The sequence below is a fragment of the Medicago truncatula genome, chromosome 8, assembly GCF_003473485.1.
Source record: "Medicago truncatula cultivar Jemalong A17 chromosome 8, MtrunA17r5.0-ANR, whole genome shotgun sequence".
Lineage (NCBI taxonomy): Eukaryota > Viridiplantae > Streptophyta > Magnoliopsida > Fabales > Fabaceae > Medicago > Medicago truncatula.
Window position 1 is genome coordinate 23,066,540 of NC_053049.1, and position 16,891 is coordinate 23,083,430.

General features: G+C 33.5%; 1 protein-coding gene across 1 annotated transcript; it reads right to left on the reverse strand.

Annotated features, from left to right (window-relative positions):
• Positions 1 to 2,195: 2,195 nt before the first annotated feature.
• On the reverse strand, positions 2,196 to 2,886 carry LOC120577312 (uncharacterized). The gene is made up of 2 exons (XM_039828476.1): positions 2,802 to 2,886; positions 2,196 to 2,636 (listed from the first exon to the last, which is right to left on the reverse strand). Exons 1-2 carry the CDS (start codon positions 2,857 to 2,859, stop codon positions 2,326 to 2,328), a joined length of 369 nt encoding a protein of 122 aa, XP_039684410.1. The 5' UTR covers positions 2,860 to 2,886; the 3' UTR covers positions 2,196 to 2,325.
• Positions 2,887 to 16,891: the final 14,005 nt, after the last annotated feature.

Below are 16,891 nucleotides of genomic sequence, written 5' to 3' on the forward strand. Positions count from 1 at the left end.
CATGAGCCAACGCAAAAGTCGCAAAATGCGACCGATCGTCCACTTCCATTGTGGCGTCCACTGTTCTACCCCAACCACTGAATGCTATGTCCTTTGCATTAAAATGTCATTTACAGGCTCCCTATATCATCCTCTGTTCATCTTTGATAGTGAGGTATACGTCAACCGCGAATAATGTACGCCTCCCTTCCCTGATTGACGACCATTTTATAAAAGAAATAAAATATTTAAAGCATGCATGATATACATAAGCAAACAATGAAAATAAAAATAATAACATAAAGAGAAACATTTATGATACATCAACATAACAAAAAAAAGGAAGAATTATTCCAACAACAAAAAAAGAGAATGAGGACCAAACTATGTGATACATCAACATAACAAAAAAAGGAAGAATTATTCCAACAACAAAAAAATGAGGCCCCTATGGTGCTTCTCTCACCGTTGTGGTACACCCTTGCGGCGATGGTAGAGGTATGTTATGTAAGATACCAATCTCTTGAAGATGTAGAGGAGATTAGAGGAAATTGATCTTGTGGAAGTATAGAGAAGAGACATACCATTAAAAATGTCAAAATAATAAAGAAAACAAATGTGTTTAATAAACAATGTACAGTGAAATTCCCAAACATATTCAATGCCTAATAATTATGTTTACCTATCATTATCTCCCCGATGTTCTTCTAAAAATGCCAAACAAAAGTACTGAAATACTCATTCTCTAATTGTGAGAATTCAATTACCTAATAATTATATTGACCCATTCTCACAGTCCCCCTAGTGCAACACAGAAGTTAGAAGAGTAAATTTTTCATGAAAAAAATGCCAAACACAAAAAAAAAAAAACTCATTACCTTTATCTATTGTTGTAGATTTGTGACAAATTTTGAGCAAACCCTTTGAGTAAGTGTCAATATGACATTTATATGTAAAGAACAGACAATTCCACTTGGTAGAAAACTATCATCCATAAAGAATTCTTTACTCCAAAAACTTAAATTATAGAAGAATTCATGCACCAAAATACATTTTATTTCTAGAATTAATTATTAACATAACATGTGAAAAATAAGATGAATTAATATCAACCACATCAATGCTTAGTTAAGTATTAACATCAGCAGATGAATTCTTTCAACAAAAACATTAGCAGATGAAAAAGTCACCTTGTCTTTAAAAATAATAATTAGCAGATGAATTATAATTATAAAAAAAGCACTTGAGGAACAATAAAATATTTGAAAAACGAAAATAAATTTTAGAGAAAAGAATAATGCAAATTACCATTTTGCAATGACAAAAATTGAAGCCTTCAGCCTTCTTCATCTTTTTCCCTTACTCTCCTCTACAATCTAACGTAAAACAAAGGCCAATAGAAAAGATGAGAAACAAATACTCTATACATGGCACTGTTGGTGCTCTATTACAATTTTTGTAAGTTGTAAATATCAAAATAAAACTGAAGGGAAGTTTTTTTTTTTGGTGTGTGATTAGTGAGGGTAGATTTTTTTTCTTTAAGGCTGATTTTTTTTTTTTATAACTTCCATTAAGTAAGGGCATTTTGGAATTTAAAAAAAAGGCTACACCAAAATATAGTATTGCCTTTATTAATAGGTATAGATATAGATTATTTTAAGTCAATATAAAAGTTATTTCAACTTCACATTAATCGAAAGTTAAGAAAAAATTAACTTTCTTGCAACTCCTTTAATCAAAGTTAAGGCTTCAACTATGGTTTCAACCAATGCTAAAGTCACACTTGAAATTTTTAACGATTGCTAATTTTAACTCTTTTTGGAACTATTGTTTGGAACAAAATTTTGTTTAAATTTGAAGATAACAAAATATAAACTTTGTTTAAAAAAAAAAACCAAACTTTAGTTTTCCAAATAGATGGCATTAATTAGTTTTATTGAAAAAGCTAAAAGTAATTGACAAATCGTATCTTTAAAATACAAAAAAGACAGTTACATAGGAACGAAAAATTCACCCTAAAAAGACACTTAAAAATAAACAGAGGGAGTAGTAAAAAACAATCAAGATGAAATTGTAAAAAAGTCATCTTAAAAACTATATTGTAGATCAAATATGTGATGGAAAACTCAAAAATATTATTTATAAAATAAATGAATAGTTTGTAAAAAAAAAAAAATATAATAGTTCTGCAAAATGGTGAAAATAGTGAACCAAAACTGAAATTAAGATATATGGGTAGATTTGATTTGTCATATATATTGCCAGTTTGCCACATTGGTAATACAAGCTTCAGAGCTTTTCTTATTCAATCCTAATAAGTTACAATTTTGCCCTAACTAATCCTAATTAAGTACATCCAATTTTGGAAGAAATAGGTTCAAATTTAAACTTTGGAAGCCACGCATAGCGAAAAAAGACAGATTGAGCAGCAGGAATAGGTGCTCCTTGTTTGACAAGACACTCAGTATCAGAAACAGCCAAGAGTGCTTGATCAATTCCAATATATGATTGAAATCCAGTGCAATTAAGCTTCACTTGTGATTGAGGACAGCCACAATTGTTGGTTATGCTAACTCTCCACACTGGCATGCCATGTGCAAAGTCATGTGTTTCGTAATGCTTAATGCTAATGTCACTCAAAGTGCACATCCCATAAGCTGCAATATATATATGAACAATGTATTAAACATTTGAAGTTAAAAATAATTTCTATCAAAAACAATAATAAGCATTTTGCTATTGTATAATCTTTGAGGGTATAAATGGCTTGTGAAAATTACCATCATATGCATGTTAGAGATGAAAGGTAGTATATTACTTACCTTGGAAAACGAGTGCAAGGAATACAGTGAGTGAGAGAAGCTTGAAAATTGAAGACATTTGAGATTTAAGATTGTGATTGTAATAGTGTGCTTGTGCAAGTGTTCATTTGACTTTATATATAGGATTAAGTGGTAACGACGCTATACAAATTATTTATTTTACTTTTCTTTCCTTTATCATCGGGACACGATTTTTTTTTTTTTTTGTAGTGGATAGGGTTTGAACCCCAAACTTTGCATATTTTATGTATTTTCCATACCACCAACTGAGCTAAACTCACGAGGACAGGACCCGAATTATCTAGAATAACCCGTTACAATATTGCATTCAATAAAATATATTTTTCTCATATAATATATTTCAAAAAAAATTAAAAAAAAAGCTGGTTTTTATTTTAGTCAAAAAGCTGGTTTTTTTTTTTTTTTTAAGGAAATGCATTTGATAGTTGTGATTGTGATTAAATCAGTAAAGCGTTAAAACGAATATTTCTCTAATGTAATCCTTTACATAATTGTGATTAATAATTTCTTTAATTTATTTGCTATTTTGATGATTTGGTCAATGATATGCATTAAAGTTATTAATTTCCTTTGATTGCATCTTTTTCATCATGTCTCAATTAACCTTATTTTACTACTCCATCTGTTTCAAAATTAAATGAGTGTCGTTTTAGCTAAAAGAAATGGTTTCAAAATGAATGTCACTTTTAGTTTCCAGTGCATTAATAACTTTTTCTTTTCAATTGTACCTTTCAATTAATATTGTGTTACACTACTTCTAAAATATTATTTTTTCTTTAATTAAAAACAAACCAATAATTGATTAGGATAATTTGGTAAAATTGCTATGACATTTAACTACTATATTTCATTCCTTAATATGTGTGCAATTGGCTAAAACGACACTCATTTTAAAACGGAGGGAGTATAAATATACTCTCTGATGTCTATCTCTATCTCTTCTCTATCTTTATCTTTATTATAGACATTTGCGCTATTTTTTTTTTAAAGTACACGTGGCAACCTATTATGAAAAGATCATTTAATGTTATTACTTATGTACACACAATTTACATTTAATATTTTTTATCAACCAATCAGAATGGATCATGACTCATAATTTTTTTCTTAGCCAATCAAAAGAGATCATGACTCATTTAATTTTTATGAGCCAATCAAAATTGATCATGACATGATTTTTTTTTCTATATATAAACAATTTGTTTTTCATTATCTTCATCTACCTCTTCCTCTCATAAAATAAAAGACATTTTGTGTTCATAATTTAGGTTTAGAGTGTACTTTTTATGATTGTTTTTCATTGTGGTTGTATTTATGTGCCTTTTTGTTATAGCATGTAGGTGTAAAAATTCTGTATTTAGTTTTCCTTCAAATATTTTTTTTATCCATAGTTCTGTTTTTTTTTTTCCTTCTATTTAACTATTTGCATTTTCAAGGTAACAAAATTCATGCTATTGTATGAAGAAATATGATCTACAAATTTTAGAAGGATTTGAATGAAGGAAAGGTCTACTTTGATGTTGCGCTACAAATCTTAGAGCTTATTGGACAACGAAACATGAATACAAACTAAATTTTGTGAAATCATGCGGAGTGGATAGTGTACTTTTAGATATTTCAATTCAAATATTGGTTTGGTGTTTCTTATTATGTCGTTTATACGTATAATATTGTTCGGATTAGTTTTTTCATCACAACATTATTTTCGATCTTAAAGTGGTAGTACAATCATTTTAAACAATTGTAAATTTGAAACAATTAATTGGACTCAAGTGGTTAACGAGCTCTACTAAAAAGATAAATTATTTAAGAAAATTTGAGTTTGGTTATTTTGTAAAATAATTCTTGATAAGACTTTAATTTCTTCTTTGCAAGAATTACTCGTGTCCTTTTCCTCCATGACCGGAGGGTTAACCCCAACAACAAAAACATAGTAGATTTTTTCCACTATATTTTTAAACAAAACTATAGCTAATTAGTCCCCTCCAAAGAAATATAAATTAATTGTTGCATAAATGTGACCTTCCTTTTGTTTCAAGATAAATGACTTTTGTTACTAAATGATTAATGATACACATAAATGCATCAATCATGCAAGATAAATATGGAAGATATTTTTTTTTTTGGCAAAAGATGCAAGATAAATCAACTGAGTTAAGCTCACGATATTTGTTTGACCAAATAAGTGAAGGATATTATTATGAATTTTATTTTATGAATAACTGGAAAAGACATTTGTATTTTATATATGTCATCACTTATATTATACGTCATTCAAGTCATTGATAATTTCCAAGCCAATCAGATTCAAAACACTTAAAAAAGGAACATGATGTAAAAAAAATTAGCATTTATTTACAATATTCTTTTTTATTTCTTTCGAATATTACAATTTTTTTTTATGGTGTATCAATGTATGCAACAAAATAATAGTAAATGGAAGAAAAAAAAATTAAAACCGTATATATTAATGTATATGCTCTTTGCTAAAACCATTTATTATTATTGAATGAATATGCATGTTTTTTTTTTTGCTAACAAATTTTTTATTATTTTTTTGTTACTGCGAACGAATGAATATGCATGTGCTATTAATAATCGAAATTAATGACTATAATGATTTATACTATCAATAATATTAATGAAATGATCTCTCAAAACCTCTAAAAAGGTAGTCTTATGAAAAGAGAAATGATAACAACACACATTTTAACACACACTTTTCAACATACTTTTTTTATTAGTTAAAATGTGTACGGGTCCCACCAAATCATGTGAGACCCATATAGATTTTGTGGAACTCATGTGAGTTTTAACCAATCAAAGAGAATCTGTTAAAAAATGTATGTTAAAATGTGTGTTGCTAGCGTTACTTATTATGCAAAAGGAATGAAATTACTTTCCTTGAAAACCCGTAAAGGTTATTGTCCCCATTTTCTTATTTGATTTCTTCAATTTAATTGCAATCAACATTTGGTCTTCACATTTTTTTCCCAATCATAGACACTCAAGTGTACATATTTTTCAAATGGAAAGGAATTATTTAGAAAAAACCTTGCATTAATTTATATCATGATGTGATCCTAAAATTCTCTCTCTTGACAAGAATAATAAAAGTCATTGTGGAATAAAAGAACCAAATTAATTTTGGGTTCAAAGTTTTATTTTCATAGGTCATGATATGTCTGTCTTGTTTTGGCTATATCTGGAGCTCTGGATGTCCGTTTGAGGTGATCTTTAACTCGTTGGAAAGCTTACGAAATTCTCTACATTTCATCTATTTGATTCAAGAGCAAATTCGGAATATTTAATGGTGCAGAATGAGCTGTAAGTAGAAGACGTGGTTAAAGTATGTTAGCTGAAGAATTAAAGGTGGTGTTTGTGGAATTGTAACGTCTAGCCATAATAAGCCTTCACAAATCAATGTGCAAATGAATATTTAACCTTCTCATGCATTGATCAGCCACCAACTTTAAAGATCCAATTAAATTGTAATCTCTTTTGTAATAACTAGCCACCTAGGAGTTATAACACTAATTATGCTATGATTGTAAGCTTTTCAGCATCCAAGCCTATTTTCTATATAAAGGGGGCGAAAATAATGAAGGGGACAAATAGAATTTTGATAAAAAAAAAAACACTTTGTGTGTTGTGAAGCTTTGCTTCTTTTTGGTTCTGGATTGAACCAAGTTTATCGAATCTTATCAATGGCTTCCTTAACATTGTGGCGATTCCTCAAGACTTAGCATTCCTTCTTGGATTGGAAGTGAATGTGACGCATTCTTTCACCATTTCTTTCCCCAAATCCATCTTTTTATTTACTTTTATTCCTATATAATTTCTGTCCTTTATCATATCATGAGATTAAAAGTTGGAAATTAATATATCTTAATGTTCTCATAACAATAAAAAATAGCAACAAAAAAAAAAGGCGCACCATACAAGTATGTTCCTTTTTTTACTCATATAAACATACTATCTTTTCCCGTAAAAAAACATATTCATCTTTTTTTTTTTAATAATTTTATTTAGGTGAGATTTTTTGTGTGTCAATATCTCTCTTTATTTAGGTGAGTTGAGTCCAAAGAGAAAACATCAAGGCTCAAAGAGAGATTACAAACGTATATATGTATTATCCATCGAGAATGTCCTAACGCTGATAGCGAGAATCATACTCACACAATGGGGATCAGAGTCAATTTATTATCAACTAAATCAACATATATCGACAATCTAAGCACATTCTCAATCACACTATAAATCTTTATCTTTATAATAAATATTTGTCTTACATTACATTTTTTGACAAAAATAATGTAATGCAAGACAAATGTTTATTATATAAAGTACACGTGGCGATCTCTCATTTCCTACCTCATTTAATGCTATGATATTTCATTTTTATAAAACAAAATATTCAAATAAATATTTAAAATTGTCCATGATGATTATGGTACCATTCTAAATTAAATGTTTTTTATATCAAAAAAATTAAATGTTTTTTATATCAGCATTTACACGAAAAATCAATTATATCCATATTTATTTTTTTGGGTCAAATTATGCCCATATATATTAATTGTGGGCGTTTACTAATTTGTTTAATAAATGTCTTTCAAGTGGTACTAACATGTTTTCCAAATTCAACTTTCAATTTATGAATTTCTCCCATTTAGTATCAAAAACATATATTCTTACTAAACGAAGATTTGGTTCAATTGTCGTGAGTTTTGCTTTTACTGCTAACGTGAAAACTTCTTGATGGGTGATACGTAAGCATCTCGATTAGAGCTTGATAAATCTCAAAATCTACCCTAATTCAAACAAGTCCTTGGAGTCTGACTCACTAAACTTTCACATATAAAAAAATAAATAAATTAAAAATAACAAGTTTATTTTGTTTGAAAAACGTTCACAATTCAAAATATATTATCTTATTTTTTTTCAAATGTATTTGGTAATTTTGAATATGTCCACCAACAAGGATATTTTTCTTCTGGTGAATTTTAATGGAATGCTTACTAACAAGTATATACATCATCGTTCATAAAAAAATAAATAATACACATCATCGTAAATGTAAATATTTTATTCAATTTGATGTAAATATGATTTATTTTCTATTTAAATGACCGAATAAGTATACCACTTCTTTTTACAATCACACCCCTTAATTAAGGGAATACTTAATATGACATTTCTTTTTTACTTAATTAAAAAAAAATATCACATCATTTAAAATGTTAAATAAATATGTAATTTATCAGCTCAAGTAACACATCAATATTTTTCATGGTTAATTTCTAGCAAATACCAAAAGTCTTCTCATGGATAATCGTATTAGGCTAAGCGTAACCACAAAGATGAACTTTACAACACATCTTCGTCCTAATCTTTAACCCACCACGTATATGAGCCATCTCATTTATATGTTTCTCACCACATACGCTTGCATCCAATATGGAGTTTTAACTCATATATGACATATTTTTGAATTTAAATTTTTGAATTCTTTTTATTGTTTTGACGTTTGACGCTCTAGGGTTCCGCTCTAGGGTTCCGTTCACAAAGTTCCGGCCACGGTGGTGGTCCATTTCTTCTCATTTTTGCCCGAATCCTCTCACCGTTCTGCTTGCATAGTCATGTTTGACTGGCAGACGGAGCTTCGTCCTCCTCCCACCCCAGTTGTTATTCCTTCACACATCGGCACTACAGATCCTCTGCCTCTGGTTCTAAATAATGTTTCCCCCACTCCAATTGTTGCACCTACGCAGCTGGCGAAACCTTCTTTTGCACAGGCTCTACGCGGTCCTCCGACAAGTTCTGACCCTCTCCCGCTGCCTTCTATCCGTGGTGACATGCTATCTGTGTCAATTTCAGCCACTGCATATACTCGGGGCGTTGATTACTGTAAGATCAATCTCCGTGGGCGTTTGGTATTAAGCAAAGGAGACAAACCATATGTAACCAAGGATATCACTGCCAAATTACAGACACTATGGAAAGTCAAAGGGCCCTGGGATATGCTCTCTCTTGGCCGAGGTTTTTACGAATTTTTCTTTGCATCACAAGAAGATATACGTTCCGTGTGGGTGGCTGGCACTGTAAGCTTGAAACCGGGTCTTCTAAGACTTTTCGAATGGACCAAGGACTTCAACCTGCACACTCACCGACAAACTCATACACAAGTATGGATTCGGTTGTGGGAGCTCCCACAGGAATATTGGATGGAGAGGACTCTATATGAAATTGTGGGCGTTGTGGGAACGCCGCTTCTGATTGATAATGTCACAAGGAACAGACTATATGGACATTATGCACGGATTCTTGTGGACTTGGATCTCTCAAAGAAGGTTTTCTATGAGGTGTTGGTCGAACGGGAGGGTTTCTCTTTCCCCGTTGCTATCGAATATGAAGGACTTCCAGACTTTTGCACACACTGCCACAATATTGGTCACCATATCAATTCATGTCGTAGGCTACACCCCCGCAGGGAGGAAACACATGAGCAGCCGCCGGTAGTTGGAAAGAAATCTCTAGACAATGGTAAGACACTAATCCATTCGCAGAAATCAAAGCCAGCATGGGAGCCGAAGGATAATCCAGAGGGCATTGGATCATCAAAGGCGTTTGCAGCAACGGATATAGGCCAGAATGGTGATGTGATAGACACCAGTATTTCTGCTCCTACACAGCATCATGTTCAAGGCACAGTACCTGATGATTTGACCGACAAATAGCACACAGATGGCATATATATGACAGCGGAATTGATAGATAAGGATTCGAAGCGAACCATTCAGAATACCAATCCACAGTTGGTTGAAACTCACACTTTTGAGGTTCAGTCTGATGCAACAAATCATTCCCATGACCGGCTACCGAGTAGTTCAGTACATGTGTTAGAGGAGATTACTGATGTGAACATAGGCAGGGTTGATGGGGAAATTGTGCAACATGACATTACTGCAGAATCCGAGCATGTTGAATCAGAACACGCAGCAACCCATAATACTGAAGATGCAGAGGTCAATTTATCTATACAACCTGAAGTCCACAGTAGCAGAAACATACAGAATGATCTTGACTTATGGGCCAGAATCCGTGAATATGAGCAGAAAATGGCTGAGGAAGGTTACACTCAAGTCTTATCCAAATCGCAGCAGCAGAAGCTTAAAAAGCAAGTTATTGGCAAGCCTTATCAGACCCATGCAAAGGGTGGTTCTTCTCCATCTTCCCAATGATTCTTTTAGATTGGAATGTTAGAGGTATTGGCAATGTCGATACCAAAATTGCATTAAAAAATTTCTTTACATCTCATAAGCCTTTATTAATTTTTCTGGCGGAACCGATGATTGCTTTTGATAGTTGATTAGATAAAACCGCAAGTGCACGGTCTTACCGAAGTAGTATGAAAAGAGTATCGTTCCGACAGGGAGTTATGAATTCAATCAACTTTAGATAATGATTAGACTAAAGGTTTATAAGATAGAAAAGTTTGGGTTTTTAATTAAAAGCAAATAATAAAATAAAAGATAAAAGCCTTGGGGTTATTGGTTCATCCGAACGAGAAGTCCTTCTCAAACCAAACTATTAAACTTATAACTTTATGTTAGACCTAATTTCTCAAGACAGTTTCTCTTTTGTTCCTCTAGCAACCAAGCCTATTTCGCTGACTTGATTACTATTAGATTTTGGTTCCTCTAACAACCAAGCCTATTTCGCTGACTTGATCATTATTAGTTCCCTTGAAGATCGAAACTATATGTCTCAAAGATCGTAAAGACTATTTCGCTGCCTTTACAATCTTTGTCTAAATTCACTTGTTCGAATATCAAAGCTCCACTTTCGTTTTATGAATTGATATTTGAGATGATGGATAAACAATTATCAAACCCTCCACTTTCGTTTCCACAGTTTGATAATGGTTGATCCATGTTAAAGCGGTGAATTTAGATAAGGAATTAGGGTTACATAAGATTAAGGTTTAAAGCTTGGTTTGATTAGGATTATGTCATTAGACTTATCCAACAATCCCAAGACAAGAGAAGTCTACTCACTAATGTTCATCGTAGATAAGGGGAAGAAGAGAGAAAGCATAAAAGTAAATAACAAGAAAGTAAATGAACTTTTATTAGAAAGACAATTGTCACATATTGTATTCCAAGAAAAGATGAATATTTGTGATGGATGGCTACTCTATTTATAGCATACATTTGACTTAAAATCTAAGCAATTACATTTGGGCTAAAAATAGAGTAGCTTAAAATCTAAGCAAAAAGCAGCAAAAGACACTATAGAGGGTGGCACGGCCGTGCCAATACTAGCATGGGCCGTGCCAAGCTTCTGACTTTAGGGGAGACATATTTTGTCTTCCAATCTTTGTATTTTCGTACCGAATCGGCTCCAAGTCCCTTTCTTTTGCTCCAAGACTCAATCCATCCAATATTCATTCCTGAAATATAATAAAATGCAATTTGTAGTAAACTATCTTAAAAAGGAAATAATATTAATATAAAATAAACTAAAATCTAATTAAAACTAAACTAAATAATATCTAGAAATAGGTAATAAATGACTCATCAAACTCCCTCACACTTGAATCTTTGCTTGTCCTCAAGCAAAAGGCATAGACATGGCAGCAACAAAAAGGATTAGTATACGACACTTTAAATAAAAGCTTATGTCTCCCTTGAGGTTTCACTTCAACGTACATTAATCACAACTTCAAGTATTCTTTGTAAACTTATTCAACCCAACAACAAATCTTAAGTGAGTGTATGTGTGTGTAGTCCAACCCTTTTCTTGCTCCTGTATAAGATAGATATTATGAGGAACAGGTTCTAACCTTAACACTAAAATGACCGAGAAAAATCTTTTCTTCATTTCATATAAGAGAAGTGGGAGAGTTAAGATAGACTTGATGAATTTATACATTTGGGGGCTTGTAGATGCCTAGGGGCTATCATTTCACATTGGAAGTCCGTGAGGGGGTATCATTTCCTCCAAGTTTCTATGATCACCCTAAGTAGTGCTACAACTTGTTTACTTCACTTAGGAAGTTCCTCTTTTTAGAGGGTTTAATTTAAGCACAATTTGTTTGAGAAGTCATCACCACATTTAGGAAGTTAGTGAGAGGGTATTCTTTCCTCCACGTGTGGTGATATCCTTCCGCCCCATTTCGGTTTACACATTTCATCACATTAGAATTATTCCCACACAAACTTATACTACTTTTACTCTGAAGATTTTTAAGGGTCCATGTTACCATTAAAGCTAGAACGTGTTCCTTAAAATACCTATTCATACACTTACTCAAGGATTGCAACTAGGTGCTTTTCTCATTGGAGAATTTTCACAATAAAACTTGATGTGGGTATAGCAAGAACACTTACAACACAAGAAATCACTTTCATGTACAAGAAACGACCATTGAAGAGACAACAAAAAATTTATGTCATAATAAAACATTAAAAACAAGCTGCTTATTCATGCCTTTTACAATAAAACAAATCAAAAGAATAAAGTTCAAGGGAGTTTGGAAACACTACGACTAAAGACACTTTATTAGGCTCCCCCCACACTTAGGAGAAGCATTGTCCTCAATGATTTAAAAGAAGAAGAAGAAAAAGAAGAAGAAGAAGAAGAAGAAGAAGATGAAGAAGATGATGATGAAGAAAGAAGAGAAGTAGAGAAGAGTAGAGGAAGAGGAGAGCTCACAATTTTATTGTAGTCCATAAGGTGGACCTTGGAGGTGAAGGTGTTGCATCATGTATCAGAACATTGGATTGTTTGATTCATTCATTTGATTGCCCCTTAGGACATCGTTTCTTAGCCCGATCATTTCAACACCTTGTCTTTGTTGCTCGGTGCATGTTCTTTGAACTTTGGTTTGCATCCATGCCCACCGTTCATCATTATAGTTTCCACCGACTTTTTGTTCATGGTGTTGTGCACCTACCTCCTCTTCATCACCACCATCATCATCACCATCATCTTGTACCTGTGGGTTAGTACCAACATAAATCAAATTTTCCACCACCTCCGGAAAAGTAATGTCCGAATTAGGTAGAATAATCAAACAATTAGCTCTAATGTTTCTCCATTCATATTGGTAATTGCGAGTAGGGTCATGGGTTTTAAGGAATGACAAAGTAGTGAGAGTATAAAATTTTAGATAATAGTTCTCATCTATCCTCTTGATCCCTTGATTCACACTCACCCCAAACTTCTTAGCAATAAAAGTGATGATTCCATCTACCATTATATTACCCTTATCATCCGGTTTTCTTTCTATCAATTGAAACAAGATAATCAAGCAAGTAATAGCAAATGTTAACATGGTGGTTATAAAGCATGTCTCATAAATAGCTCATCTCCTCATCAGTCCCTACCTCTTTCCTAGTCTATCCATAGCATTATTATCAGTGTATCGACAATCATAAATAAATTGAGAGATAAGAGCTTTAGACCTACTCCTTTGCTTGTCATCTTTAAAATTGATGACATGGTTCTTGAATGTTGCTTTCTCTTTCTTTGCACCACTTCTAGAGCTTTCAATCTCCTTGCCTTTTTGATGCCATTGACCTAGTTAACTTGGTTTGGGTTTTAGGGAAGGTTAGGGTTTGGGAAGGTTTTGGTTTGGAAAGGTTGGTTTAGTGATGGGTTGGGGTTTAAGTGAGGTTGATGAGTTTAATGATGGAGATTGGTGAAGAATTTTTTTTTTTTTTTTGGGTTAGGGTTAAATGGTGTAGAATTTGGTGTTTGAATGGATGAATGTTGGTTTTGATTGGTGGTAAATGTTTGGAATGATGAATGGAGATAGATATGGAGGTTTAAATGTTGATGTTATGGAGGTTTAGAGAGGGAAGTTGAAGGATGAGGGAAGTTTGTGTTTGAGAATGAAGGAAGAAGAAGAAAAGTGAAAAAAATGGTAAAAGAGGGTCTGGGACCATGGCACGGCCGTGCCAGTACAGGCACGGGCCGTGCCAATTCTCTGGAAGTTGGTGAAGTATGGCTAGGTTACAGGCACGGCCGTGCCATCACTGGTACTGGCCGTGCCAAGCTTCTGGACATGCAAGGCTCAATTTTCTTCATTTTTCGCATCATATTTGGACAAATACCTACAAAACAAATTAAAACAACACAAAACAAACAAAATAAAAGCAATTAAACCCGTGGGTTGCCTCCCACGAAGCGCTCGTTTAAAGTCATTAGCTTGACAATCGAGAGGTTTCTCTACCCTATACCCAATCTTTCCCAAAGGGATAGTGGCATCAACCTGAGATTCTCTCCCAATTCACACATAGCTTTCTCAATGGTTTCACTCTCAATCACACAAGGGGTGGAAAAACTCTCAATCACTGAGGTTAGGCTTAGCAAGCCTTTGTGGGACATGGATTTTGAGTTTATAAGGTGGTGAAACGATTGGCTTATCACTCTCTCCTATGACTTTCTCACCTTGTTGCTTTCCACTCTCTATCTCACCCTCAATTGTCTTAGTTTTCATAATGGGGTCCTCTAACTGCTTACCGTCCCTAAGTTGAATAGCATTTATAAGGCCTTTGGGGTTGGCTTCAGTTTGACTTTGAAAGACATTGGGGGTTTGAGAGGAAGTAGCTACTTTTTGGGCTACTTGAGAGATTTGAGTTTCTAGCATTCTAGTGTGAGTAGCAATGGAGTCCACTTTAGATGTAAGCTTGACAAGAGAGTCATTCAAAAATCCAGTTTGACTTTTAAGTTCTTTAAATTGTTCCATAGCATTTTTTTCTAGCAAAATTTCCAAGCTGGATTTCTGAGGGACTCTGTCGTTGTTTACATAAACGGGTGGTGTTGTTTGTTGTCCAAAGGTATAAAATTTTTGCTCGGGACTTTTAGCAACACTACCTAGCTGGCATTCAACACCAGTATAGTCAAGTATTCCACAAAATTCACAAGGTGGTGAAACAAGAGCAGGTGTGACGACACTTACAGTTAATTTATCAGATTTTTGAAAAAGTGTGTCCACCTTAGCAGATAGATGATCAAGGGTAGAAACCTGGCACATACCTGCCTCTTTTTTAGAGGGGGGAGGAGTACCTTCAGTGATAACTCTCTCACTTGTCCACTGATAGTGGTTGTGTGCCATGTTCTCGATCAAATCATAGGCTCCTGTGTAAGTCTTATTCATCAAAGCTCCACCTGTAACGCCCTAGTTGTTTATTTAATTAATTTGAATTATGTGGAGTATATATATTTTTATATATGATGTTTGGTAATTTATGCGGAGTGTATATATATATATATATATATATATATATATTTATATATATGTGATTTTTTGGGTGTCTTATGTGGTGTATTATTTTATTATATAGTTTATTTAATAATAATTAGTATAAGTATGAAATAATAATTATTTTGGAGTTTGGGGAGTTATTTAATAGTTATTAAAGTTAATGGGGAGTTAAATGAAAATATAGAGAGTTAAGTAATGGGAAGTTAGGAAAAGAAAGATTAGAAGCAGTTGTACGTAAGAACTGACAAGTTGGGAGAAAAAGGGGAGAAGACCAAGTTAGAGCCAAGAGTGAATTTGCTGCACATTTCTTCTTCAATTTCTAAGGTAAGGGTGAGGTTTACTTCAATAGTGTAGATTTTAAAGTCTGATTTGAGTTTAACAGGTTTTTGGAGTGAAATTGAGGAATTGGGTTTTAATTGAATTTATGGTTTTTGGGGTAGATATTGCTATTCTGATGTTAGAATTTGGCTTTGGTTGCATAGAAACATTAATTTCTCATCTGTAAACTGATTTGGGGAGTGATTGGAAGGAAAATGGGATTTTTGGAAAAAACCAGTTTTCTGCCCGTACAGAAGTTCATCGCTCGCCTCGCGAGTAGCTGTGCTCGCCATGGCGAGTGAGCAACTTCATAGCTCGCCTCGCGAGCAGTCCAACTCGCCATGGCAAGTAGCCCAGATCAAAACGTGATTTTTGAAAAATTGTTATATGATGTTTTGGGGATGGTTTAAGGTACCTAGATGATATTAATGATGAATGGTGAAAGTAATTTGGTAAAAAGATGAATAGGGAACTTAGAATTTGGATTTGAGTGAGAAAATGGCATTTTTCCCGAGAGTACCTGATTTTCACTCGCCTCGAGTTCGCCTTGAACTCGCCATGGCGAGCTAGTGTTTTTGTGAACTCGCCATGGCGAGCAGATGTGCTCGCGAGGCGAGTTGCACAGTTTCTGAGTGTTGACTTGCTTGCATGATTAGTAGTGGTTGGTGTTGTTGTATTTGGGCATGGTTATATATAATTATGCATTATTTTGGTTGTTTGAATTGCTGGATCGATGATTATTGATGATGGTTGAATGTATGTTATTTATTGAATCATACATATTATTATAGTGGAGTCACATGGAGTTGCATTGCAAGGTCAGTTGTATGTAGATATACACAAGTAGGTCCATTGCATATGCATAAAACAGCGGTGAGGGCTTCGGTCCTGGAGTACTAGTTGCTCAACAGCGGTGAGGGCTTCGGTCCTGATGAATGCTTTAACCATTCAAAAGCGGTGAGGGCCTCGGTCCTGTTTGGTACCACATGCATATTGCATTTCATTAAGAAGTCTAAGAAGGTGTCTTAGCAGTGGTCATGTCATGTGCATGAGTCTTGGTTGTTGATTTCATTTATTACCTGATGGATGATGTTGGTGTTGAATATGCATTTATATATATTCATTGTGATCATGGTGTATTGTTGATGTTTGTTGTTGCTTGTGACTTATACATATATATGTTTACAAGATAATGTGTTGTTGATTAGGGTGTTAGATTCAATTGATGATTTTAATATCTATATTTATTGTTGTGAATCTCACCCCTTCTGCTTGAAAATGTTGCCCTTCCTATGGGTAACTTGCAGGTGATCCTGAGTAGTTGGTGGTTGCTCAAGAGTCGTGTCTAGGGCTCTGATACGTGGGATGGGATTTATCATTTTTATTATTGTTGCTTTTCCTTTCCATGTATCAAATTTTGGAACTTATGGTGTGGAGCCTTTTGTTGTCTTTGAACTATGATGTTGAATTATGT

Bases quoted from the DNA above. Each gene is read 5' to 3' on its own strand.
- LOC120577312 (XM_039828476.1), bottom strand. From the start codon at position 2,859: ATGTCTTCAATTTTCAAGCTTCTCTCACTCACTGTATTCCTTGCACTC. The intron at 2,637-2,801 runs GTAAGTAATATA...TATATATTGCAG, and splicing joins CCTTGCACTCGTTTTCCAAG to CTTATGGGATGTGCACTTTG.